Raw genomic sequence first — 25,163 nt, forward strand, 5'->3', positions numbered from 1 at the left:
TTCAATGTTAAAAGTTAGCATTAAGCAGTTGTCATCCCGTTCGGGTGCATTTGTTTTCAAATTGTAATATTTCTTAAATTTATTTGTTTATATATTAATAATCTAATGATTATTATATACAATTTTAGAGAAAGAGACAAAAAGAAATAGATCACTGTGCCAAGGAGGGAATCTCTTTAGGGTCAGTGACCCTATGGCCTTGTTTAGAGAAGTGTTTCGTGAATGTTAAAAAATTCATATATTTGCAGTTTAGTTGAATAATAAATTGAATTTTGTCTCTTATTTGTTTTTGTCTATAAGCACATGCAATATCAATATCAGTGCTCAGATGACAGTAGCTTCTGGGAAAGGTGCAAGTTGCAATAAACTGTGATGCCAAGCGCTAAGGATACATGCTGTCCAGTCACAGCAGATGAAACTTTTTTTTACTACTGAGCAAACATCATTGTTAGACTTTTTTTGGTTCAATGATTCCACGGCGTGTACATGTTATGGCGTCAGTGACCCCATGGCATTGGCGGAGGTTTGCACTCTCTGAGTGCTTCTAGTTTTTTATGTTACAGCCTTATTTCAAAATGGATGAAATTCATTTTTTCCCCTCAAAATTCTACACACAATACTGCACAAAGACAATGTGGGGGGGTATTTGGGATATTTTTGAGAATTTATGTCAAAACTACTGCACGGATTTTGACAAAACTGTCAAAACACGTTAGGCCATGGAAAACTCCATTAATACCCCCGTCACACACAGCTGGACATGTGCGCCCACATGCACACGCGGAGTGGCCGGTACAGCGTTTATGAACACATATACACGCAGCTGAGCAAACGTCTCGGCCACACACTCGTGCGCTGCTTTGATCACCTGTTCTACACAAGCAGGCACACGCGCGCGCGTGTGTGTGTGGAGAACAGCCATTGTGAACACGCACGCAGCTGAGTGGACACACACTTATCACTCAGACTGCCTCTTCTACGCACGTACACACACACACTCTGTCTTGTGAGACACACTGATGACAGGTCAGTTTAGCACTGGGAATGTGAGGACGAGCGGAGATTTGATTTTTTGCCTTCTTGCTCTCGGTTGGGACGGTTGCATTTTTCTCTCCTCCTCCCTCCCCAACTTTCCTGCTACTATAGCGTGTTTTGTCTGTGAGGCTGCCAGCCCTGTTCCTCTGGAAAACGGCAAAATGGATCTGATCAAGTGGTCTCTGAACGCAATTGATACAATTTTTTCCACAAGGCACTCGGGAGCGGAGGACCCGACCTGTCCTGCCGAGATACATGTGGCGGGTTACGTGATGGACAGCTAGCGGAGGTGGCAAGGCATGTGCCTGTACATGTTGTCTGTGGAGGACGTTGAAGATGTTTACTTATTTGGAGCTGTGGTGACCGGGTTTCTGCTGTGTGGAGCGGCCACAGCACTGGTCTACTAGAATATTAAGACGGTGGAGGCGGCGTTAATTGGTCCGTCCAGGCTGCCCCACATGATTGATTCAATTGGAAGGGCAGTGTCAGCTCAGTTGGCGGGTGTCAACCGCACGTTGGAATCCATCTCGGGGAGAATGGCTGCACTGGAAAACCGCTTTGATCGTCAGTAAGACCACATCTCCTCTATTCAGATGTATTTGGGAGCCACTCTAAGTTTCAGACTGTGGAATCTGCCAGGCCGCTGGGATAAAATCCTCCCCCTGAAGAACACTTATGATTGTGATTGTCTCTTTGTTTTTGTTATGACTGTTTTTCTGTGCTATGGGGTTTTTTTTGCTCTCCAGTGGTGCTGCGTGAGTTCAACGCAGCAGCAATGGAGGTTTTTCTTTCCCCAATTCTTTCCTTGTGTGTGCTTTTACATGTGTTCATGTACCGGACCGGCTTATGTGTGTTGTTGTTTGTTAAGTGTGTCATGAGGCCGGTCAAGGTTTGCTCAGCCGTGCTCGTGACCTAGGGCAGGGATATACATCTGGAGCTGGGTCCCCGGGAGCCAAAAAAGGCGACCTCTGCTCCTAACTAGCAATTAGGATGGGTAAAAATGCAGTAAACACATTTCACTGTGCAGGCAACATGTTCCTATGTGCATATGACAATAAACTTCTTTTGAATCCTTGAGTTGAGTGGGTGAGTGACAGCTCCACTGACAGCAGTCTGTGTCATCTGACTGTTGTCTGAAATATGATTGGGCTGCATCCTGCAGGTGTGCACGAGGCAGTCCGGATGCGTTCGGACACCGGCTGGCCACACCTCTTTTCTTCACGACTGCATTGGATAATGCCAATATTTGCCACGTCGGAATGGTTCCTCCACATTCTTGCTATGTGTGACGGAGGCTTAAATTTTGGAGATGATCCGGATCCGCATTCTGGATCAAGTTCCACTTAATATAGACTTAGAAGGATTACGTCAAAACTACTTCATAGGTTCTCACCAAATTTTCACCACAGATACATATTAGGCTATGTAAGACTCCATTACATTTTGGAAGTGATCCAGATCTGGATCCAGATTTTGGATCAAGTTCTCCTTTTATATAGGCTTTGATGGATTACTTCAAAACTACTTCACGGATTCTCACCAAATGAGATGAGATATACTTTATTGATCTCACAGTGGAGAAATTATGTTTACACTCCAGTTACAGCAGACAGCAATTAGTCCACAATTATTACTTGTTTACCGTAATAATGGCACACATCAGAATTAAAGACAGCACATACACATTTGACATTGTTTATGTGCACTAAGTTTGAAGAAGTCTGTTATCTGAATTGAGGCAAGTGGGTGAAGGCCACGCAGGAACCCTGAGATGCGCCGCCGTCAGCTTGGGGGGAAGAATGGGGGCTGCAGCTTTGCACCACCGATAGATATTAGGCCATGGAAGACTCCACTGAATTTTGGAGGTGATCTGGATTGGTGGACATCAGAAATCTCTGATTGCTCTTATTTTAATAAATTTGCAAAAAAAAACAAACAAAAAAAAAAAAACACAACAACAAACCATTTTTCTTGTTGTCATTACGTGGTGTTGTGAGTAGAATTGAGAGAAAAAAAAACAAAACAAATTTCCTCCATTTTGGAATAAGGCTGTAATATAACAAAATGTGGAAAAGTGAAGCACTGTGAAAACATCTGCCAGGTTGCAATATTGTTACCCAGAGTTTTTGGGGTGTTGGTCACTTTGGGTCCATATTATGTTTTTTTTATGTCAAAGACAAAGGTCAGGGTGTGTCAAGGAATAACTCTGTTACTTTTTTGTTTTAATGTTTTTCACATTTCATGGTGAACAAACATTCACCGTTATTATAACAGTTAGATGTTTAAGGTCATTATTCTGTGTGCTCTTGTTTAAAACAGAGAACACTGTCTGCTTGTAAAGGAGCTGTACTGTCTAAAGGACGTGATGATACTGGAGGCCAGCAAATCGGTTCCACCTGGACTCTACAGTTCCCGAATCAGGCCCAATTCTCCTGGTTTGCTGCTACCAAACTGTCAAACCTTGCCAAGTCTTCATCCAGACCCAGACACCTGTACACAGGTCTCATTTATCGGTACGACATTTCACTCTCATGTTTCACAAAAATGCATGACCTTAAATTCAGATTATAAACTAAGAGAATGGATTATGTTTAATTTTGATCAAGTCTCACATGTTGCATAAAGCATGACAAAAAACATGTGAGGCATTCTGCAGATCAGGATCAGGATCTAGATCTGTTCCAGTCAAAGGACAAACATGATAATGAAGTTGTATTTTAACACAGTTATAGTTGTGTTGTTATTTGAGACCTTGGCTGAGGTATCTAATCGCTGAGTGCCCATCTAGTTATCACATTGACTTTTGCAAACAGGAAGCTCTGAACATTTCTGTTGGTAAATTAAAAAAACAAGTCAACAATATTAATTAAAGATACCTGAAGAACTCGTTTGAAGTGTGCTGATACAAATCCAGATCTCTGACGGCGGTACGCACACTAATGAGTGCTGCGTTGTGTTGCAAAATTATATAATTTCATCTGTAAATTACTGGATGTTTGTGTTTCAGACCTGAAGAAAGACAAAGTAACAAGTAAGTATAAAAATGATCTTTAACATCAATCTGCGTTAATGGTAATCTCATTAAGAACATAAATAATCAGTATAATACTGTATAAAATACATTTTATTTGTTTATTTTGCACACTTGTTTGAAAAATTACTGAAAAGTTATTTAGTTAACTTGTATAAAATGAGAATGTTTGGTCTGACCTGGATCTAAATATGCATCTCACTTCTTAGTGTGTAGAAACCATAAAACATTAGTTGTTACAGTTATTACACACAATTTACTGTATTTTTTAGAATACAAGTCATACCTTTTTAGTGTATTATCACCGCTTTGTCACATTTTGGCCCTGATCAGGGCTTTGGTTCTGTTGTTCCCTCTTTCTTTTGCCCATCGTCTGCCCCAGCTTTGCTTTATTAATCATTTATTTTCATCATGTGTTCATCCTAGGTTCTGTTTTGCTTTGCCACTTTGTTTCTTGGTTATTTTTATACTTCAGCCATAGTTCAGTTCCATTCTGTCACTTGTGTTTTCATTTATTGTTCATTAGTTTCTCACTTGTTTATTTTGCTGTTCTCATTTGAGTTATCAGTTATGCTTAAGTATTTGGTTTTGCTTTCTGTTAATTATTAGTCTTTGTTTTATCATCTGTTGGTATACTTCAGTCAATAGTCAGGTTCAGTCTTGTTTTGTCTTTTGCTTATTTTATTAATATTCTCTGGTTAATTCTCAGGTTCATGCTCTTGTCTAGTTCCTGTTCATTGTAGTATTATATTCTGTTTCAGCTTCCTCAGTTTGTCCTCATTCCCTTTTGATTACGTTCACTCCACGCCCTGCACCTGCCATGATGTCTTTGTCTCTCACCTTTATGCTGTCTGCTTTGTGTTTTCCTTCACTCACTCTCGGCACATGTTCATGTATCTCTGTCTTTTCATCACTTCACCTTGTGTTGCCCTCCCTATCTTGCACCATGTATCATCTTCGATTCACCCAGCCACACCCCTTTCTAGATTTTTCCCACACGTGCACCTCAACACCACCAACTGTTCCTCGTTTGACTCTGATTTGTCCACCAGCATTTAAACCCTCACAGTCTCACATCTCACCGCCAGTTTGTTGTCGCTTCTTTCACACATTCCAGCCTTTTGTTCACATTCCTGTTTTTGCCTAGCCATGTACCGATTATTTGCTCTGTTCTCCTCGACCATGCCTTTTGCCTCATCTTTGATTACTGTGTTTGCTCGCGCCTTGACCCCTGCTTGATCATGACTGCGTTTTTGTCTGACCCCAACTGTCCCTCTGCTCCGCTGCTTGACCACCTGTGCACCGCACCTAATAAAGACCATGTTTTTCCTACTCCTACGCCAAGTCTAGGAGCCTGCTTTGCGGGTTCAGTCGCTATGGTTTCCGGACAGCCAGCGTCCTAACACTCTTTAATTTGGGATTTTTGTTCTTTGTTGTAGTTTACATTTTATTCTTGCCATTTATTATTTTTAGAGTTTATTTTTAGTGTTTTGATTCCCAGGAAAGCCCTGTATAAATAATCAAAATTTTCATTATTAATGAGGAATATGAGATTTATCATTATATAAGTTGCACCGGAGTGTAAGTCACAGGACCTCCCAAACTAGTAAACACACACACACAACTGCGACTTTACTCCAGAAAATATTTCAATAAATATATAAAATATGTCACAGAAGGCAAATGTGAGTCTTATTAAAAATGATAAGAAAAAGGCGTCTTTCAAAGATTCTGTTTAGTTCATTAAATGTAATAAGTTGTTTTTGTTTGTTTATTTATTAGACAGGATGGGTTAGTTTACCATGAACGGATTTTTAAATGAAAATAGTCAGACACTGCTGAAATGTTTTTTTCTGTTTTGGCAGAGGAATGCACTCTAATGAATATGTTTCTAATTAACCATGTCTGTTATGTTTTCTGTGAACAGCAACATGTTATAACAACAGAGGACGATTCTATCAAGGCGGTGTAAACGTGACGAGCTCTGGGTTACCATGCCAACCCTGGGACAAACAGGTACGCCTGTGTGCATGTGCGAGAAAACGGCATCTTGGGAATTAGAGTGTGGATACATTTTACTTCTCACTTTACATGAGGTCAACGTTCTGAAGGTTCTGACTTGGATTCTTCTGGACCGATGCCTGGTGCTGACAACAACCGTATTGATTTGACAGAAGTTGAGTTCATCCAGTTTTCCTCCATGGCGGCTTAATGAAGCCACTTTTTTTTTTTGTAAATAAAGCAGAAAGATTAAATCCTGGAAATAGCTTAATGTAAGACACCCACGCCAAACACTCCCCAGCATCCCACAATCAAACAACCAACCATTAACAAACTCATAATATTTTTAAAATATTTCATCTAAAGTCTTATTTAACACAAGTTGACAATTCAGTACAATGACCATAGTCCCCACTAATGTTGATAAGATTACCAGTGACAAGTGACACTTTTCTGCTGATGGCTTTTATAAAGTACAGTTCAGGGATTTTGACACTAATTTTGATCTTATGACCTCAAAAGAAATAGACGTCTTGGGGTCACAATGTCCAACACACAGTTCAGGGATTCTGACCTTTGACTTTTTGACCCCAAAACAAACATCCTTCTTGGTGTCACTGTGTGTAATACATATACCCAGTTTGGTGGTATTCAGACAGGTAAAATGGAAGTTATCTTGCTCACAAATGCTGCATGACTGACTGACCGCACGGTGACTCACCTCACTGGCTGCACAGTGGCAAAAAAAAAATAAAAAAAAATCCTGCATCGATGTCATTCCATCAGCCATCCGCCTGAAAGGTTTCAAAGTTTGTTTTTGTCCATGACCTTCAGACATTACACAAATTCTGTGACATCAAAGAACAAAAACATCACAAACCACTTCAAGACCACAGCCAAGAAATGAACAAAGACCAGGGGGTGAGCTCCGTGATGATGATTATCGAACAGACTGACCTGGTTACCAAAGTTCTCAGGATACGACGACATCTGACATTTTTAAACTGAACAAGCCAGGTGGGTGAGGAGCAAAATGTCTTAAACACCAGCAAGAACGACAAAGAATTGTTACGAAAATGTTTGTGCAGAATATATGTAGAAAACGAGAAAAAAGGCGTGCGCGGGAAGATCATAGTGCAGTGTGGGCCATGTTCAAAGAAACATGAGACAGAGGTGGAAAGAAAAAAAAAAACAACAAAAAAAAACCTTCTATAAACATGTCCTCACAACATGTGCAAGTACACACACACACACACACACACACACACACTAAACAGTGTTTTTATGTTTCTGCTGAGAAAGAGGGTCTGCAAGATCCACATCCTGGTTCTGGAAACAATCAGCCTTCACACGCATGTCCTGTGCGTGCACACACGCATGCACACACACACACACAGACACGTTATGTGAAAGTGCCAGAATATTTAATCCACAATGAATTTCACAAATACTTTTGAATAATGTTCCAATCATGTCATGTGACCACTATAGGTTTGAGTAATGTTTAAATCATGTCATGTGACCTGCAGAGTCCAGGAGACCAGCTCACAGCATCCACCTGCAGATGTAGATCTCCACACATAATGCAAAGTGGTCAAATCAACAAGTACAACTTTGAACTTTAGAGACAGAGTTTATTTCTGAGCAAAAAGACAACTTTTATTTCCAGCAGGAGAGTTTTGAACACTGAGCTGAGGGTGTAGTTTATTCAACCCCTCCACATTACACAGTGTCCCACTTTCATAGAAAAAGTAAGACCCTTCGGCTGCTCCCTTGTTTACCCTCAGGGTTCCCACGGGAAATCCGAGGTAGATCTGCATGTTTAATTGGCACAAGTTTAACACCGGATCCCCTTCCTGACACTTCACATCACATGGAGAAATGTGGAAATGTGTGGGGTTTGAACCGGGAACCTACTGCAAAGAAACCAAGTGCACGAACCACTTGTCTACCACCCCTGATACTTTTATAATAATTATAAAATCATATAAACATTTACTGCACACCATTGCAAATGCTGCCATAAACAAGCCACACCACAGATAAGGACAGCTAGTTTCAGTTGATGGAAGTCAGACTTGGAAAATACCGGCTGCTCTCACGAGTAACACAAAGAACTTTGCCTCTAAAAGAACCTTTGGCAGTCTTATGATGACAGGAGTACTACTGGGTTATAGAGGTCACAGATAAGACAAATATCTCACCGATTTTAAATTATTATAGCGAATGTTTTGACACCAGCTGGAAAACAGCCGTATAATCTGTTAAAAACACGCAGCTGTGAGCAGATGTTGAAGTCAGACGTTTCAGCTCATAACTTCACGTCTCTTAGAATGAACTCTACCACTGCACTTTTGAACATCAGAACTTTGGATACATGAAACCACCAGATGTGCAATATTCAAGTTGTCAAGTCTGGTTTCCAGAAACAAACATGCAATCCTTAAATGTCCCTCACGACAGTGAATTTCACAACTGCACCACTGCCCGAGTAAAAACCCGACAGCCTGACTCCAAGATGTATTACATTCATTTCTAAGGTCAACTCTGTTTGGTGCTGAAGTCGGAAATAATTTTTCTGATGCTTTATTAGGCCCAAAAGGCACTGATTCACAGAGTGTGTGTGTGTGTGTGTGTGTGTGGGGGGGGGGGGGGGGGGGGGGGGGGCAGGAAATGCAAGAAAACCTTAATCTCATTTACACCATCATAATATCAATAACAACATTTTTAAAAATGTCAGTGATGCAGCATCACATCACATAAAAAAGCCATATTTGCAAAGTTAAATATTCATTTTTACTGTAAACCATATGTTTCATAATCACCAGTGAACCTCTGACAGATTGCCCAGGAATCTCCAAAAACACTTTAATCTATATTAGGATCATGCTGATCATAGAACTTTATCCTACGTCTATGGACAAAGGATGCAGTGTAAAAATGACAGTATTTCATATTTTTGAATACTAAGATATGTTCAGCTTTTTTCAGTGAAAGATAATGATGAAGAAATTGTGGCAAACAAAGTTATCAGACTTAAAAACTCTCTTGTTTTATTTTCTTCTGATTTTATTTATTTTTTTTTTACCATTACTTAATGGTTATTTCTCCGCTACATCCTGCTAAATGAACTTTGTGAACAGGCTCCAGTGGGATCACAGTGTCAGAATCTGCTGCTCTATGATGTTTCCACTGGATGTTGTTCCACTTGGAGTAATTTCCAGTAAAGTTCTTTCAGCTCCTTCCTTTTCTCTCAGGGTCAACACAGCTGATCCGATGTTGCTGACAAACAAACAATAACAACAATAACATTGATATCTGATCCACGGCAAAGATGGGTGGGACTGATCAGCAGGGATGAGGGTCTGACTCTGTGCTCAAACAGTTTACCAACATGTGTTTCCTTACAGGTTCCTCACCAGCACCGTTTGTCTGTGGATGTTATTCCTGAGTTATTGAGCTCAGAGAACCACTGCAGGAACCCAGGAGGCATCAATGACAAACCCTGGTGTTACACAACAAACCCCAACGTACGGTGGGAGTACTGTGCTGTGCCCCGATGTGGAGAGAGCGGTTCAGGTCCAGGTAATATCTTCCTCCACTAAATGTTCATAGTCACATCAAGTACAACTTTTTGAGGGGTTGGGCGGGGGGGGCGTTGAGTATTCTTGCTACCAATCCAACAAACAGATGTGCTGGAAACAACTGCCTCCCTGAGTCAGATGGTCCAAGTGAGAGATCAAGTATCGTAGGTCTTTCTCATGAGAGAGGGATAACTAGAGCAGCAGATCCGACTGAAGGATGGGAAGTCTCAGCTGTGCAATGTGCTCTCTAGATAGTCAGTGTGAAGATTTATGAGCCACCCCTGACCTACTATCATGAAGTCTGACTGATAGGACAACATGGACACAGCAGTTGAAATGATGGAAATCACCTTTGGAAGGGTGAGGAACTCAAACATCTGGCAGGAGGTCAAAATGCAACCCCTGCTCTGTCTCCTTTAAAGGAGTCAGTGGAGGTGGGTTGGTCATCTGATTAGGATGGGTCTTGGAAACCTTTGGTGATGCTCTGCTTCTAACTGGGAAGAGACTTCAGGTGACACCCAAAACACGTGGCAAGGAATCACCATCCCACACAGGTGTGAGACATGATGTCTCACGTTCCCCTGCTCACATATACAAATGCAATATTTCATATAAAAGTGTACATGTACAGCACTAACAAATTAATTTTGTGTCTGTCAGATATGAAGCCAGAAACTTTGCCACCCCATCAAACTCCTCATTTGCCCCCAGCAGCAGCATCCTCTCCAGGTTATTCCATGTCCATCATTATCATCATCCTGATCATACTCGCCACTTCTGCCTTTGTTGTCATTACTGTCCTCGCCTGCCGGCGACGGAGAAGAAAGTGGCGGAATCGAAAGAGGTGAATCAGATTAAAGGTGATATTTGTTACAGCTGTCCACATTCTGCTACTTCTTACTACTTCTTGTTGTCCTCAGAGTGATGGAGACCCCAACATTGACTGCTCTTCCATCGGAGTTACTGCTGGATCGACTCCACCCCAACCCTATGTACCAGCGGGTTCCCCTGTTGCTGAACTCAAAGCTGCTGGCCCTTGAGTACCCGCGCAATAATATCCAGTATGTACAAGACATTGGTGAGGGCGCCTTCGGACGGGTTTTCCAAGCCAGGTAAGAAGAGGCCATCAGATGGAGCTAAAAGAGGCAATCACAGGAGTAGAGATCACACATACTTTTCTTAGCTGCTGTCTCTGGTTACTTTAACCAGTCTTTGAGTTTCTCTGGACTTGTCTGCTTCTAACTTCAGGCTATTCCTTGCAGAGCACCAGGACTAAAGGCCACAGAGCCTTTCACAATGGTGGCTGTGAAGATGCTGAAGGAGGAAGCTTCAGCCGATATGCAGAATGACTTCCAGAGAGAAGCAGCGCTCATGGCGGAGTTTGACCACCCAAATATCGTACGACTCCTCGGTTAGTACATTCATACAGGGGAGGATCTAGACCCCATTTAGATTGGGGATGGCAATTTGGTTTGAGTCAGATTCAATCTAGATTGCTTTCTACTTCGATAGCATTCCAAACTGTTTTTCAAATCCAGCTCACACTACACATGTCTAAACTCATTACAGCTCAAGCCAAATTTTTGCATGTCTTACATTGTAATCCTTCACCTTTTGGCACTTGAACTTGAGATTCTTTGTCTGGCCACGGCACTGGCTTGCTGTCTTCTCGTATACATGCATTGCTAGTGCAGCAGCAATGTCATCAAATACGTTCTAAATAAAATCCATTCCACCTAATTGTGTTGCATTTCCTGGTCTCAGGATTCTTTTGCAACATTCACCAATGACTACCAAAGACAAACAAGACATTATACAACATTTGGGCAAAGTTAATTTTAGATATGGTGGAAGTTTGCTGATGGGTTTTGCACATGACCCTAATGCTTACCCAGCAAACCCAGAATTATGACGTCAAGATCTCCAAGATAGCCGGATTCAAGCCACATTTGTGTTCAGACCTTAACCAATCTGGCTTAAATCTGGCTCAACCCACATCTCAGAGGCTCAAATATCATTGTTGAGATTCAAAAAACAAAAAAAAAAACAAAAACAACTAATCAGATTTAAACCACATTTGGCCTGAATCCAACTAAAGACAAATTGCCAACCCCAATTTGAAAGGCTCCGAGCATCAGGTGAAGGGGGAAAATTGTGAATGCACATCCCTACTGGGAAAGTCCAGCAGCATGCTCCCCAGGAAAATTTTAAGAATCTATAACGCTTCTCTTGCATGCTAAGGCACTGACTTTCGAGTCACTGTTTTTAATACACAATTTTATTTTAAAAACTGTTAATCTTCCAATTCCGCATGCAGCAGCAATCACCAATCAGCTTTTGTTTATGAAAGACCTGTCCCAAATTTTATCACACCTGTGGTCAGCAACTAAAGGGGGGTTGCAACCCCCTCAACAACCCCTATATCCGCCACTGTCAGATGTATGAAATACAGTGACACATTATTTCCAAAAAGGAAACACAAACACCTGAATTTTAAATCAATAAGAGGTGCAGAGTGCAAAAACAGATACTGAGCAGAAGCACAAGAGTCCTTTGGAGATAAAGACAGAACAAGACAGGAATAACAGGAATAATCCTCGTAGGACGCTGGAAATGTTTGACACCAGTGCCTTGCCAAAGAGAAAAACAGCAGTGCGGTGTCAGTTTTCTACTGTATCTTTCTGCAGGTAGCTGAAACTCAGAGACCTGCTTTTGTCAAAGCTTAAGTCTTTACTTAAACCAAATCTTGATTGTGATTTGTTCAAAATCTGTTGTGTAGGTACAGAGCCAAAAAGATTAAAGTGTCATTGTCCAAATCATGCATATAACGGTCAGCAATCTATGGTGGAGTCACTGAAGCGACTACGCTAGAAAAGCTGGCTAACTAGCATCCATGAACACCCAGTTTCTATGCAAACATTCAGTCTTACAGCTGACTGCCAACTGTTTCAGTGTGTTTTTGAATAGTTTATACTTCAGTATCAAATTTTATAGAAACACCTATGATAGCATCACATATTAGGATGCCATTTACAATCCAACTAGCTAAAGGTTAGCTTGGTCAGGTCATCTTGGGTTTGTGTGTCACAGACAATAATAGCCACTATGAAATTTAAGTTAACCTCAGGCAAAAGTATTGCAGTACATAGTAGTACTTATAGTACTGAACACGCATTATTTCAGTGTTGACATGCACAGTCTCGCATTCTGTCTCCCTTTGTAGGTTCTCAATTTGCTACTTGGTGGAAACCATTGTTTTTAGTTATTCAATTCAATTTCAATTTCAGTTCAATTTATTTCATTTATACAGTGCCAAATGACAGCAAAGCTGCCTCAAGGTGCTTCACACAAGTAAGGTCCAATCAAAGAACCCATAGAACAAGCACACAGGTGACAGTGGTAAGGAAAAACTCCCTCTGATGATACTGAGGAAGAAACCTCAAGCAGACCAGACACAAAGGGGTGACCCAATGCTTGGGCCATGCTCCTGACACAATTGACAATACAAATATACAGGAAATTTTGGAAGTCCGTGATGGCATACAGGACAGGAAGCTTGCAGAAGAAGACACTCACTCCCACTTCTGGATGGAGCTGCACCTCCAGTTATTGAACATTGAAGTTTATCTGCGTGTTGCACTGTACATCATGTTCCCTGACAGGTTTGAAGAGTTTCTCACAATTCAAAAGCATAATGCATTTTGTTTACAGCTTCGTTTTCTTTAAATTCTAAAGACAAAAGTGAGTGATTAATAAAAAATACTGACATTAGCCGTGTTTCCTGTCTTGGTAGCAAGACTCGAGTTGTGCTTTCACTAATCTAGTCAATGCTACTCCCCAACTACTGCTTGATTAAGTTCACTTTAAAGGGTCATGAGATCTATTTTGTAGATACTCTTCAAAAATGCATTTTGCGCATTTGGTGGTTTCCTTCTCCAGCACATAGTCAGTCATAGTCATGTGTTTTTTTGTTGTTGTTGTTGTTGTTGTTATTTGTATAACAAGAAATATTACCATAGTCCTTCAGCTATACTATAAAACCTAAAAAAAAAATATCATGCATTCATTATTAATTGAGGGATGAGACCAGACAGGAGTCTCCATGAACTATGATGTTTGCAGATGACATTGTGATCTGTAGTGAGAGTAGAGAGCATGGTGAGATGAGCCTGGAGATGTGAAGATATGCTCTGGAGAGAGGAAGAATGAAAGTCAGTAGAAACAAGACTGAGTACATGTATGTGAATGAGCAGGAGCCCTGTGGAACAGAGCAGTTACAAGGAACAGAGGTAAGGTAGATCAGTGTAAATACATGGGGTCAACTGTCCAAAGTAATGGAAAGTGAAGTAATGAAAGGAAGGAAAGTGAAGAGGTGAAGGAGAGATTGCCAGCAGGGTGGAGTGGGTGGAGAAAGGTGGCAGGAGCAATTTGTGAATATATAATATAGAAAAGAATATCTACAAGAGTGAAGGGGAAAGTTTACAAGACAGTAGTGAGACCAGCTATGTTGTATGACTTAGAGACAAAAAGACGGGAGGCAGAGCTGGAGGTGGCAGCGCTGAAGATATTTGATTTTCCAATGAGAGTGACGAAGACGGACAGGATTAGGAATGAACATATCGGAGTGACAGCTCAGGTGGGACGGTTTGGAGACAAAGTCAGAGAGGCAAGACTCAGATAATTTGGACATGTGTAGAGGAGTGACCCAGGGTATACAGGGAGAAGGACGCTGAGGATGGAGCAATCAGGCAGGAGGAGAAGAGGGAGGACAAAGAGGTTTATGGATGTGCTGAGGGAGGACATGCAGGTGGTTGGTGTGACAGAGGAAGATACAGAGGACAGGTTGAGATGGAAACAATTGATCTGCTGTGGCGACCTCTAAGGGGAGCAGCTGAAAAAAGAAAAAGAAGAGAACATCAGGACTTGCTTCCACAACAGAAGGTCTACATGTGGAGTTAGTTCAGGAAGGGCATCCGGCATAAAATCCGTACCAACTCAACCTGCGAATCCACGGTCATGACCCAGACCAAAAATAAAGAACTTTATAGCTCAAGTTTCAAAAAGCTTTTAAGGGAGGCCAATTTGTCAGTAAGAAAACAATGTCTGATGACATCTCTTAAAAAAAAAAAAAAAAAAAGTCCTCACAATCTGTTTAATCTAATCCAAACAGCTTCCATCTAAATTTACTCCCAGGAAGGCATTCAGCGACAGGACACACTCCATGTGTCGGTAACCAGCCGGTCGTTGACTTTGCTCATATTTGTTTATTTTGACCTTTTTGGGCTCCAGGATGTGAAATATTTTCTAAATCAATCTCGTACAAACAGATCAAACTGCAGGCTCTTCTATTCCCCTGCAGCTTTACTTTGGTTTTGTGTGAGTGTGTGTGTGTGTGTGTGTGCGTCTCTCTGGTTCAAAACACCAACATCTCTGCACGATGCAAAAGAAACCAGAGATGATTAAATTATCTCTTTCATCTCTAATTAGTCTCTGAGCTAATAATATGCTGAAAATCATACATAAAAATATATGCAGTGGACACGACGTGCACATGTCAGGACGAAAGAGAACACACGTGTGCATGAGCTCATTATTGCTTCAGTATTAATGGATTAGTGAGAGGGGCCTCTGTGGTTTGTATATTTAGTGACAGAGTGAAACATCTTCATCCTGCCGGTGATGAGCAATCAGCCGAATCACACGCACGCTTGCTCGCTCTCCAGGGAAACATCCCACTCTGACCTGAACATGAATTAAAAACACAACCCCTGAAGCTCCTCTCCTCATAATAGCTGCGCGTTTGTTGATTTTGGTGGTCACAGCAAAAAGTCAGCTTTAGAAAATGATCAGTGACTAAAATCACTGAATTTCCTGAAGCAGTCTGTGGAAATGTGCAGCGCCACAGAGCCTCCACTGCTGACACTTGTCCCAATGTGATAGAAGTATAAAAAGGTAAGATGTGCACGAAAACAGCATGCATACGAGCGACGATATAACGGTAACGGCACTGTGCAAACAGGAAGTGACAACGGGACAAAGCAGCTCGACCCACTTTGTCCCATTTTGTTTGTAAGACTTCCCTCAGAGGTTGTTATATTAGGAAGCTCGTCGTTGTCGGCTTTGGCAATTTTGTCATCTCTGTGATCCATTTTTCATTGTATGTGCAGTAGAAATAAGGTGAATACAGTTAGTAACGGTTTGGACCTGGAAATTTTTTTTTTTAAAGTGCCCAGAGTAACTGCCTGTCTCCTGGAATCTCCTCCATGGTCTTGAGACTGTATTAGGAGACACAATAAAGCTTGTACCAGTAGTGATACTGACCCAAGCCAAATGCAAATATAGTGAAAAATCCCTCCTCAAAAGAAGAGGGGAGAAAAAATATCAGTGGCCTCCACCTGTAAAACTGTTCCTGTTGTGGGGGACATCCCTGTTGTTAATTTCATTAACACCAAATGCCCCCCCCCCCCAACCCCCACCGGCTACTTCACTGAACAGACCAATATCCCAGATGGTTAATAGACTTGATGCTATACTCTGATTAAAAAGAGTATATATATATATATATATATATATATATATATATATATATATATATATATATATATATATATATATATATATATATATATATATATATATATATATATATATATATATATATACACACACGAGGTCTATTAGAAAAGTATCCGACCTTATTATTTTTTCCAAAAACCATATGGATTTGAATCACGTGTGATTACATCAGACATGCTTGAACCTTCATGTGCATGCGAGAGTTTTTTCACGCCTGTCGGTTACGTCATTCGCCTGTGGGCAGTCTTTGAGTGAGGAGTCGCCCACCCTCTCGTCGATTTTTTCATTGTTTAGGAATGGCTCAGAGACTGCTGCTTTGTTTGATCAAATTTTTTTCAAAACTGTAAGGCACAAATGAGTGGACACCATTCGATAAATTCAGCTGGTTTTCGGTAAAAATTTTAACAGCTGATGAGAGATTTTGGTCTGGTAGTGTCGCCGTAAGGACGGCCCACGGTGCCTGACGGCGATCTGCACTTCGAGACGGCAGCGTCTCGCCGTTTCAAGTTGAAAACTTCCACATTTCAGGCTCTGTTGACCCAGGAAGTCGTCAGAGAACAGAGAACTTTCAGAAGAAGTCGGCATGAGGAGTTTATTCGGACATTCCATTGTTAACGCACATTTTGTAATGAAAGAACGTGCGGGCAGAGTCGCATGTCGGGCCGGACCCAACCGCGGGGGGTCGCGACAGGAAAAACACCTCCGTTGGAAACCTTAACAGACAAGTTGGAACATGCCCAAGCTGTTAAACAATTTCTCAGTTACTCACTTGTTGAAAGCCATCAAAAGCCGCCTGAATTTTACAAATGGTTTTCAACACGGGGGTGTTTTTCCTGTCGCGGCGCACACAGATTCGCCGAGTCGTCACGGAAACAACTCGGCGAATTTGCGCGCACGTCTTTCATTACAAAATGTCCTTAAACAGTGAAATGTCTGCATAAAGTCCTCATGCCGGCCTCTTCTGAATCTTCTCTGTTCTCTCACGACATCCTGGGTGAATTAAGCCTTAAATTAGGATGTTTTCAGGTCGAAACAGGCCGACGAGTTGAGTCTGGAAGCGCAACCGGTGTTAAACCTATGCCAAACCAGCATGAAGATACATGTCAAATCTGTGGTGACCTGGAGCATAAAGGGAGAAACTAAAGTAACTTAGTGAGATTGGTTATGTTGAGCCCTGGTGAGGCAGGTGTTCCCTTTAATTCATGGTTTGGTTTTGTATTCTGTACCCATGTGACATTTGCTGTCTCTCTCACAGGTGTGTGTGCAGTCGGTAAACCCATGTGCCTGATGTTCGAGTACATGGCCCACGGTGACCTCAATGAGTTCCTGCGGCGGCGATGTCCTACCCAATCGGTGCGCACCTTAAGCCACGCCAGCCTGTCAGGGCGAAGTCTCTCTTCTGACATGGAGGCGGAGCCTCTGTCCTGTGTCAATCAACTGTCAATTTCCAAGCAGATAGCTGGCGGAATGGCCTACCTATCAGAGCGCAAGTTTGTTCACCGGGACCTTGCAACTAGGAATTGTTTGGTTGGAGATGGAATGGTGGTGAAGATCGCAGACTTTGGTCTCTCTAGATACATCTATTCCGCAGATTATTACAAAGCTAATGAGAATGATGCAATCCCGATCCGCTGGATGCCGCCAGAGTCCATCTTCTATAATCGCTACACCACCGAGTCAGACGTGTGGGCTTATGGTGTGGTGTTATGGGAAATCTTCTCCCATGGAATGCAACCATACTACGGTATGGGCCATGAGGAGGTCATTTACTACGTCAGGGACGGTCACATTCTCTCCTGTCCTGAGGACTGTCCTCTGGAGCTGTACAATCTGATGAGGCTTTGTTGGAGCACACTCCCATCGGACAGACCCAGCTTCAACAGCATCCATCGAATCCTGGAGCGAATGCATCGGAACTGTGCCAACGCCGACAATGAGTCAGACACTTGACTGCGATTGTTTGTCGAGAAGCTCTTGGGTGCTCATGTATTTTGGGGCACAAATCCTTGAAGTTGAACAGGACCTTGTTTGCCGATGACCTTCAATTCTCATTACACTGTCACTAACTCTGGCTATTTTTTATGCAACAAGGACAAAACAAAAGAACATCTAAGCTTCTAGGAAACATTTTAACTATTGAACTGCTCATTGTATGTCCTTGGAAGTTGGAGGAACCCAAAACATGGCGAGCATGCAAACTCCACACAGAAAGGACCAGGTTGGAAGCCAACCCAGGTCCTTCTTGCTGTGAAGCAACACTGCCAATTGATAAGCCACAGTGCTGCTCCCCCAACTGGAAACATCTACCAGTCAAATACATCGATTTGACACAGCAGCAACCCAAACGTAGAAACGAGACCAAATGCTGCAAAATATACGGTCTTTCGGAACGCAACCAATTCCACTGCAAGCTTTCTCCAGTGCAAGGTGAATGCTGTGCAACACCCTGGTGTATATCCACCAGCACTAGTGAGACGGTGTGGTCACGTCACCTACAAGGTTTTGGCTGGTAGGTGTGAAAGGCTGTAAAAAGCACAAGGATATTTCGGGCACAAATCCAGCAGTGTGTCATTTGTGCTACATCTACAGATACAAATGTGGTACCAATGTGAAGTCCAGAGCTTCCAGGTTCATATCACGTATTACATTCACCAATCACGATTAGAGCTTAGTCAGAAGCTTAGTCAAAGGTCTGTGATTTCTATGGTTGTTTTTATTGCCATTTACACTGCTGTTGCCACCACCTGGTGGTCGTGGGATGTAACTACAACTGCTTCATAATTTTGTCATCAGTGAAAGTTGGTAGTTATCATCCATGTGATAAAGAAAATATCAACTTCATAAGCAACGCCTTTCTTGTTGGGGATGGTGGGGGGGGGGGGGGTGGGTGGGTGTATATTTTGTTCACACATTTGCTCACATAAATCGAGCTGAAACCTCAAACCAGACACTGAATCCTGAACCTTTAACTCCTGAAGTGTCAGTGCATGTATATGTGCACAACCAAAGACTCACTCACACGTTGCGATTTATGTAAAGATTCAGGTCGATTAACGTCAGAAAGCCACTTTGGACGTTTTAACTACAACCTTCATGTTACATAATGACCGGATCGTATGGAACATTTTAGAACTTCACCCACATTAACTGAAGAACAATTTATTTCTTTGCATCTGAACGTCCCTTCTTCGAGAGCTTATAAGCAACGAAGTCACTGCAGACGTAATTAAAGCTTCAAAGACTAAGTCGTGCTACATTTATCTAAATACTCAGGCTAATTCCATGTTAGCACATCATCACTTTATAATTGTGCAGTTTATTTAAGATGTTGCTATGCCATTGTGGGCAAGCTGCTTTTATTTTATTTTTCTTAACTGTTTTCTTTCTGTAATAATGTTTTATTATTTTTTTAATGCATTTGAAAATTACTGCAGTTATGAAAAGCTTTTTAAGTCTTTTTGGACTTTGTTTTATTGCATCTGCTGAGGAATATTTTTGGCTCCATTTATTTGTCATTGTTAGCAAGAATCTCAAAAATAAACAAGAGCAATTAGAGATTTCTGGCGCCCACCAATCCGGATCCAGATCACCTCCAAAATTCAGTGGAGTCTTCCATGCCCTATTGTCTATTTGTGGTGCAAATTTGATGAGAATCTCTGAAGTAGTTTTGAAGTAATCCTTCAAAGTCTATATGCAGTGAAATCTTGATCCAGATTCCGGATCACCTCCAAAATTCTGTGGAGTCTACCATGCCCTAATATCTATTTGTGGTGCAAATTTGGTGAGAATCTGTGAAGTAGCTGCAATCCTTCAAAGCCTATATAAAATGATCCAGAAACCAGATCCGGATCACCTCCCAAATTCAGTGAAGTCTTCCATGCCCCAATATCTATCTGTGGTGCAAATTTGGCAAAAATCCATGGAGTAGTTTTGAAGCAACCCTTCAAAGCCTATATAAAGGGAAATCTAGATCCAGATTCCGGATCACCTCCCAAATTCAGTGGAGTCTTCCATGCCCTAATATCTATCTGTGGTGCAAATTTGATGAGAATCTCTGAAGTAGTTTTAAAGTAATCCTTCAAAGTCTATATGCAGTGAAATCTTGATCCAGATTCCGGATCACCTCCAAAATTCTGTGGAGTCTACCATGCCCTAATATCTATTTGTGGTGCAAATTTGGTGAGAATCTGAAGTAGCTGCAATCCTTCAAAGCCTATATAAAATGATCCAGAAACCAGATCCGGATCACCTCCCAAATTCAGTGAAGTCTTCCATGCCCCAATATCTATCTGTGGTGCAAATTTGGCAAAAATACATGGAGTAGTTTTGAAGCAACCCTTCAAAGCCTATATAAAGGGAAATCTAGATCCAGATTCCGGATCACCTCCCAAATTCAGTGGAGTCTTCCATGCCCTAATATCTATCTGTGGTGCAAATTTGGCAAGAATCCGTGAACTGTTTTTGAAGAAACCCTTCAAAGCCGATATCAAGGGAAATCTTGATCCAGAATCCGAATCACCTCCAAAATTTAATGGTTTCTTCCATGGCCTAATATCTATCTGTGGTGAAAATCTGATCAAAATCCATGCAGTAGTTTTGACATAATCCTGCTAAAAGACAGACAGACAAATAAATAAACAGCAATGATTTTATTACGTCCTTGGCGGACTGGATTAGATTCTAGGCCAGATGTGGACCTGAGTAGTTCCCTGAGAGATCTTTTATTTTAAATGTACACAACCGTGTTAACATGACTAATAAAATCTGGTGAAATGTTAAAGAAATGCAAAGACAGAAACTGCTGTGACATTATTATGTTATCATACTTACCTTGTGTAATCAGTCATTTGTGGATGAATCAACCAAATATTGTTTTTGCTTTTAAAATTTAACAGAATGGCTTTAAGTTCTAAGCAAACAGCTTTTGGTTGAATTTTTCTTTCCAATTTCTTTTAAATGTGATGCTGTGGATTTTCTTTGTACTTTTTTTTGCTAATAAATGAAACATACAAAACACCTGATGAATCTGTTGTCAGTGTACACAAAAATCGAAATGCATAAATTACAAAGCAAGATTATTTGGTAGAGGTGGCGGCCAAGTGGTTAGTGCATTTGGTTTCAGTGCAGAAGGTTCCCAGTTCAAACCTCACTCCTGCCACATTTCTCCATGCAATGTGGAGTTGTGTCAGGAAGGGCATCCGGCATAAAACTTGTGCCAAATCAACCCGACTCCGAGTGAAAACAAGAGAGCAGCCGAAAAAGGGACTTACTTTACAAAGCAAAATTATTACATAAACTCACCAAGTAGGCAGCTTTGGAGTATCAGCATCCATGCAAAATAATGGTAACCTCACAGGTACACCATAGTAGTATATGATAATAATACCATGTATGCTGGAGAGCAAAGGTTGTATGTAGTCCTCTCTTCTTTTGTCAACTGTATTTTCATATATGTCCACAAAGTTTACCTGAAGTTTAAATACCATAAGTAACATGAGTACAGTTTCTGTCATCACTGTCACAATCCCTCAGCGGTAAGGATGATAGTCTCTTGATCAGTTCCTGGACAGGGTGGATGTGGAGATAACTGACCAGGCCCAGTCTGAATCAGCACTGTTTTGGTCAGACGCTGCACGTGGTTGCTGCGGGAAGCTTCTGCCTGTCAGGATCTTCCTCTCTCTCCTTCGTCTTTTTCGTCTTCTCCTCTGTGTTGTTTGTCCGCACTTCTCCAAAGACATTGTTCTTTGGTTGGCTCCTTCCCTCATGTGTTCTACCAGTCGGCTCTTGACGTTGTGCTTCAGGAGGTCCTTCTAGCGTTTCTTCTGCCCTCCACTGTACTGTTTTCCTTTACCCACCCACCAAAGCTGGTTCTTGATGATGACACTTGATATTCTGGAGCTTGGATTCAGCCTATACACTGATGTCAGTACAGTAGTCTTCCCTCCGGATGTGGAGGATACGCCTCAGACAGCACTGGTTGAATTGCTTGAGAGTTTTCAGGTGGCAGCAGTAGGCGATCCAGGTCTCAGATCCACATAGCAGGGTTAGCATGACAACAGCTTTGTAGACTAGGAGTTTTGTCATGCCAAAGGTCTCTGTTGAAAACATGGGTCGGAGAGTAGGCGCTGGACCTCACCACTAATGTCAGAATTTGATGATACATAGTTGCCCGGGTGTGAAAAGTGGGTCACGTTGTCCAGGACCTACCTGTGGAGTCTCACATCAAGAAGCTATGGATTGACCATGATGTGTGGAGGCTCCTACAGGAAGTACGATTATACAAGGCTGTAACAGAACCAAATATTCCATGACAGCGTCAGCATCTCGGCTGGCAACAGGATTACCACCCTGCTCATTGTGCCGCTCTCGTTGGAGCGACATCTCTGCTATTTTGGAATTGTGGCATAGCTCGCACACAGATTGAGCTCGCCGGACTACTTTCGCCTGACCCAGTTTCCGGTTGTTGCTGGATGAGTGTGAGTACTGACTTATGATCATTTAGGCGTAAAAACACACAAGATACACAAGTTCTTGTGCCAAATATACTCCTGACATTTTTGTTACCCATGAAAACATTCCAATTGTATCTTTCAGAACTTTTCCGGATCAAACTCCATCGTGTCAATGTTTACAATATGCTTGAGTGATCAATCAATCAATCAATCAATTTTTTTATATAGCGCCAACTCACAACAAACAGTTGCCCCAAGGCGCTTTATATTGTAAGGCAAGGCCATACAATAATTATGTAAAACCCCAACGGTCAAAACGACCCCCTGTGAGCAAGCACTTGGCTACAGTGGGAAGGAAAAACTCCCTTTTAACAGGAAGAAACCTCCAGCAGAACCAGGCTCAGGGAGGGGCAGTCTTCTGCTGGGACTGGTTGGGGCTGAGGGAGAGAACCAGGAAAAAGACATGCTGTGGAGGGGAGCAGAGATCGATCACTAATGATTAAATGCAGAGTGGTGCATACAGAGCAAAAAGAGAAAGAAACAGTGCATCATGGGAACCCCCCAGCAGTCTACGTCTATAGCAGCATAACTAAGGGATGGTTCAGGGTCACCTGATCCAGCCCTAACTATAAGCTTTAGCAAAAAGGAAAGTTTTAAGCCTAATCTTAAAAGTAGAGAGGGTGTCTGTCTCCCTGATCTGAATTGGGAGCTGGTTCCACAGGAGAGGAGCCTGAAAGCTGAAGGCTCTGCCTCCCATTCTACTCTTACAAACCCTAGGAACTACAAGTAAGCCTGCAGTCTGAGAGCGAAGCGCTCTATTGGGGTGATATGGTACTACGAGGTCCCTAAGATAAGATGGGACCTGATTATTCAAAACCTTATAAGTAAGAAGAAGAATTTTAAATTCTATTCTAGAATTAACAGGAAGCCAATGAAGAGAGGCCAATATGGGTGAGATATGCTCTCTCCTTCTAGTCCCCGTCAGTACTCTAGCTGCAGCATTTTGAATTAACTGAAGGCTTTTTAGGGAACTTTTAGGACAACCTGATAATAATGAATTACAATAGTCCAGCCTAGAGGAAATAAATGCATGAATTAGTTTTTCAGCATCACTCTGAGACAAGATCTTTCTGATTTTAGAGATATTGCGTAAATGCAAAAAGGCAGTCCTACATATTTGTTTAATATGTGCTTTGAATGACATATCCTGATCAAAAATGACTCCAAGATTTCTCATAGTATTACTAGAGGTCAGGGTAATGCCATCCAGAGTAAGGATCTGGTTAGACACCATGTTTCTAAGATTTGTGGGGCCAAGTACAATAACTTCAGTTTTATCTGAGTTTAAAAGCAGGAAATTAGAGGTCATCCATGTCTTTATGTCTGTAAGACAATCCTGCAGTTTAGCTAATTGGTGTGTGTCCTCTGGCTTCATGGATAGATAAAGCTGGGTATCATCTGCGTAACAATGAAAATTTAAGCAATACCGTCTAATAATACTGCCTAAGGGAAGCATGTATAAAGTGAATAAAATTGGTCCTAGCACAGAACCTTGTGGAACTCCATAATTAACTTTAGTCTGTGAAGAAGATTCCCCATTTACATGAACAAATTGTAATCTATTAGACAAATATGATTCAAACCACCGCAGCGCAGTGCCTTTAATACCTATGGCATGCTCTAATCTCTGTAATAAAATTTTATGGTCAACAGTATCAAAAGCAGCACTGAGGTCTAACAGAACAAGCACAGAGATGAGTCCACTGTCCGAGGCCATAAGAAGATCATTTGTAACCTTCACTAATGCTGTTTCTGTACTATGATGAATTCTAAAACCTGACTGAAACTCTTCAAATAGACCATTCCTCTGCAGATGATCAGTTAGCTGTTTTACAACTACCCTTTCAAGAATTTTTGAGAGAAAAGGAAGGTTGGAGATTGGCCTATAATTAGCTAAGATAGCTGGGTCAAGTGATGGCTTTTTAAGTAATGGTTTAATTACTGCCACCTTAAAAGCCTGTGGTACATAGCCAACTAACAAAGATAGATTGATCATATTTAAGATCGAAGCATTAAATAATGGTAGGGCTTCCTTGAGCAGCCTGGTAGGAATGGGGTCTAATAAACATGTTGATGGTTTGGATGAAGTAACTAATGAGAATAACTCAGACAGAACAATCGGAGAGAAAGAGTCTAACCAAATACCGGCATCACTGAAAGCAGCCAAAGATAACGATACGTCTTTGGGATGGTTATGAGTAATTTTATCTCTAATAGTTAAAATTTTGTTAGCAAAGAAAGTCATGAAGTCATTACTAGTTAAAGTTAATGGAATACTCAGCTCAATAGAGCTCTGACTCTTTGTCAGCCTGGCTACAGTGCTGAAAAGAAACCTGGGGTTGTTCTTATTTTCTTCAATTAGTGATGAGTAGAAAGATGTCCTAGCTTTACGGAGGGCTTTTTTATAGAGCAACAGACTCTTTT

General features: G+C 41.5%; 1 protein-coding gene across 1 annotated transcript in view; it reads left to right on the forward strand.

Moving 5' to 3' along the window:
- musk (muscle, skeletal, receptor tyrosine kinase) overlaps positions 1 to 18,497 on the forward strand; it is a 48,896-nt gene extending 30,399 nt beyond the window's left edge. The window contains exons 10-17 of the mRNA XM_034192808.1: positions 3,355 to 3,548; positions 4,043 to 4,066; positions 5,994 to 6,082; positions 9,478 to 9,652; positions 10,312 to 10,495; positions 10,572 to 10,763; positions 10,914 to 11,062; positions 17,483 to 18,497. Of these exons, the coding sequence (XP_034048699.1) occupies positions 3,355 to 3,548; positions 4,043 to 4,066; positions 5,994 to 6,082; positions 9,478 to 9,652; positions 10,312 to 10,495; positions 10,572 to 10,763; positions 10,914 to 11,062; positions 17,483 to 18,177 (1,702 nt within the window). The 3' untranslated portion in view covers positions 18,178 to 18,497. The remainder of the gene's footprint in view (positions 1 to 3,354; positions 3,549 to 4,042; positions 4,067 to 5,993; positions 6,083 to 9,477; positions 9,653 to 10,311; positions 10,496 to 10,571; positions 10,764 to 10,913; positions 11,063 to 17,482) is intronic.
- The last annotated feature ends 6,666 nt before the right edge of the window (positions 18,498 to 25,163 follow it).

The sequence above is a fragment of the Thalassophryne amazonica genome, chromosome 17 (genome assembly GCF_902500255.1).
Source record: "Thalassophryne amazonica chromosome 17, fThaAma1.1, whole genome shotgun sequence".
Classification (NCBI taxonomy): Eukaryota; Metazoa; Chordata; class Actinopteri; order Batrachoidiformes; family Batrachoididae; genus Thalassophryne; species Thalassophryne amazonica.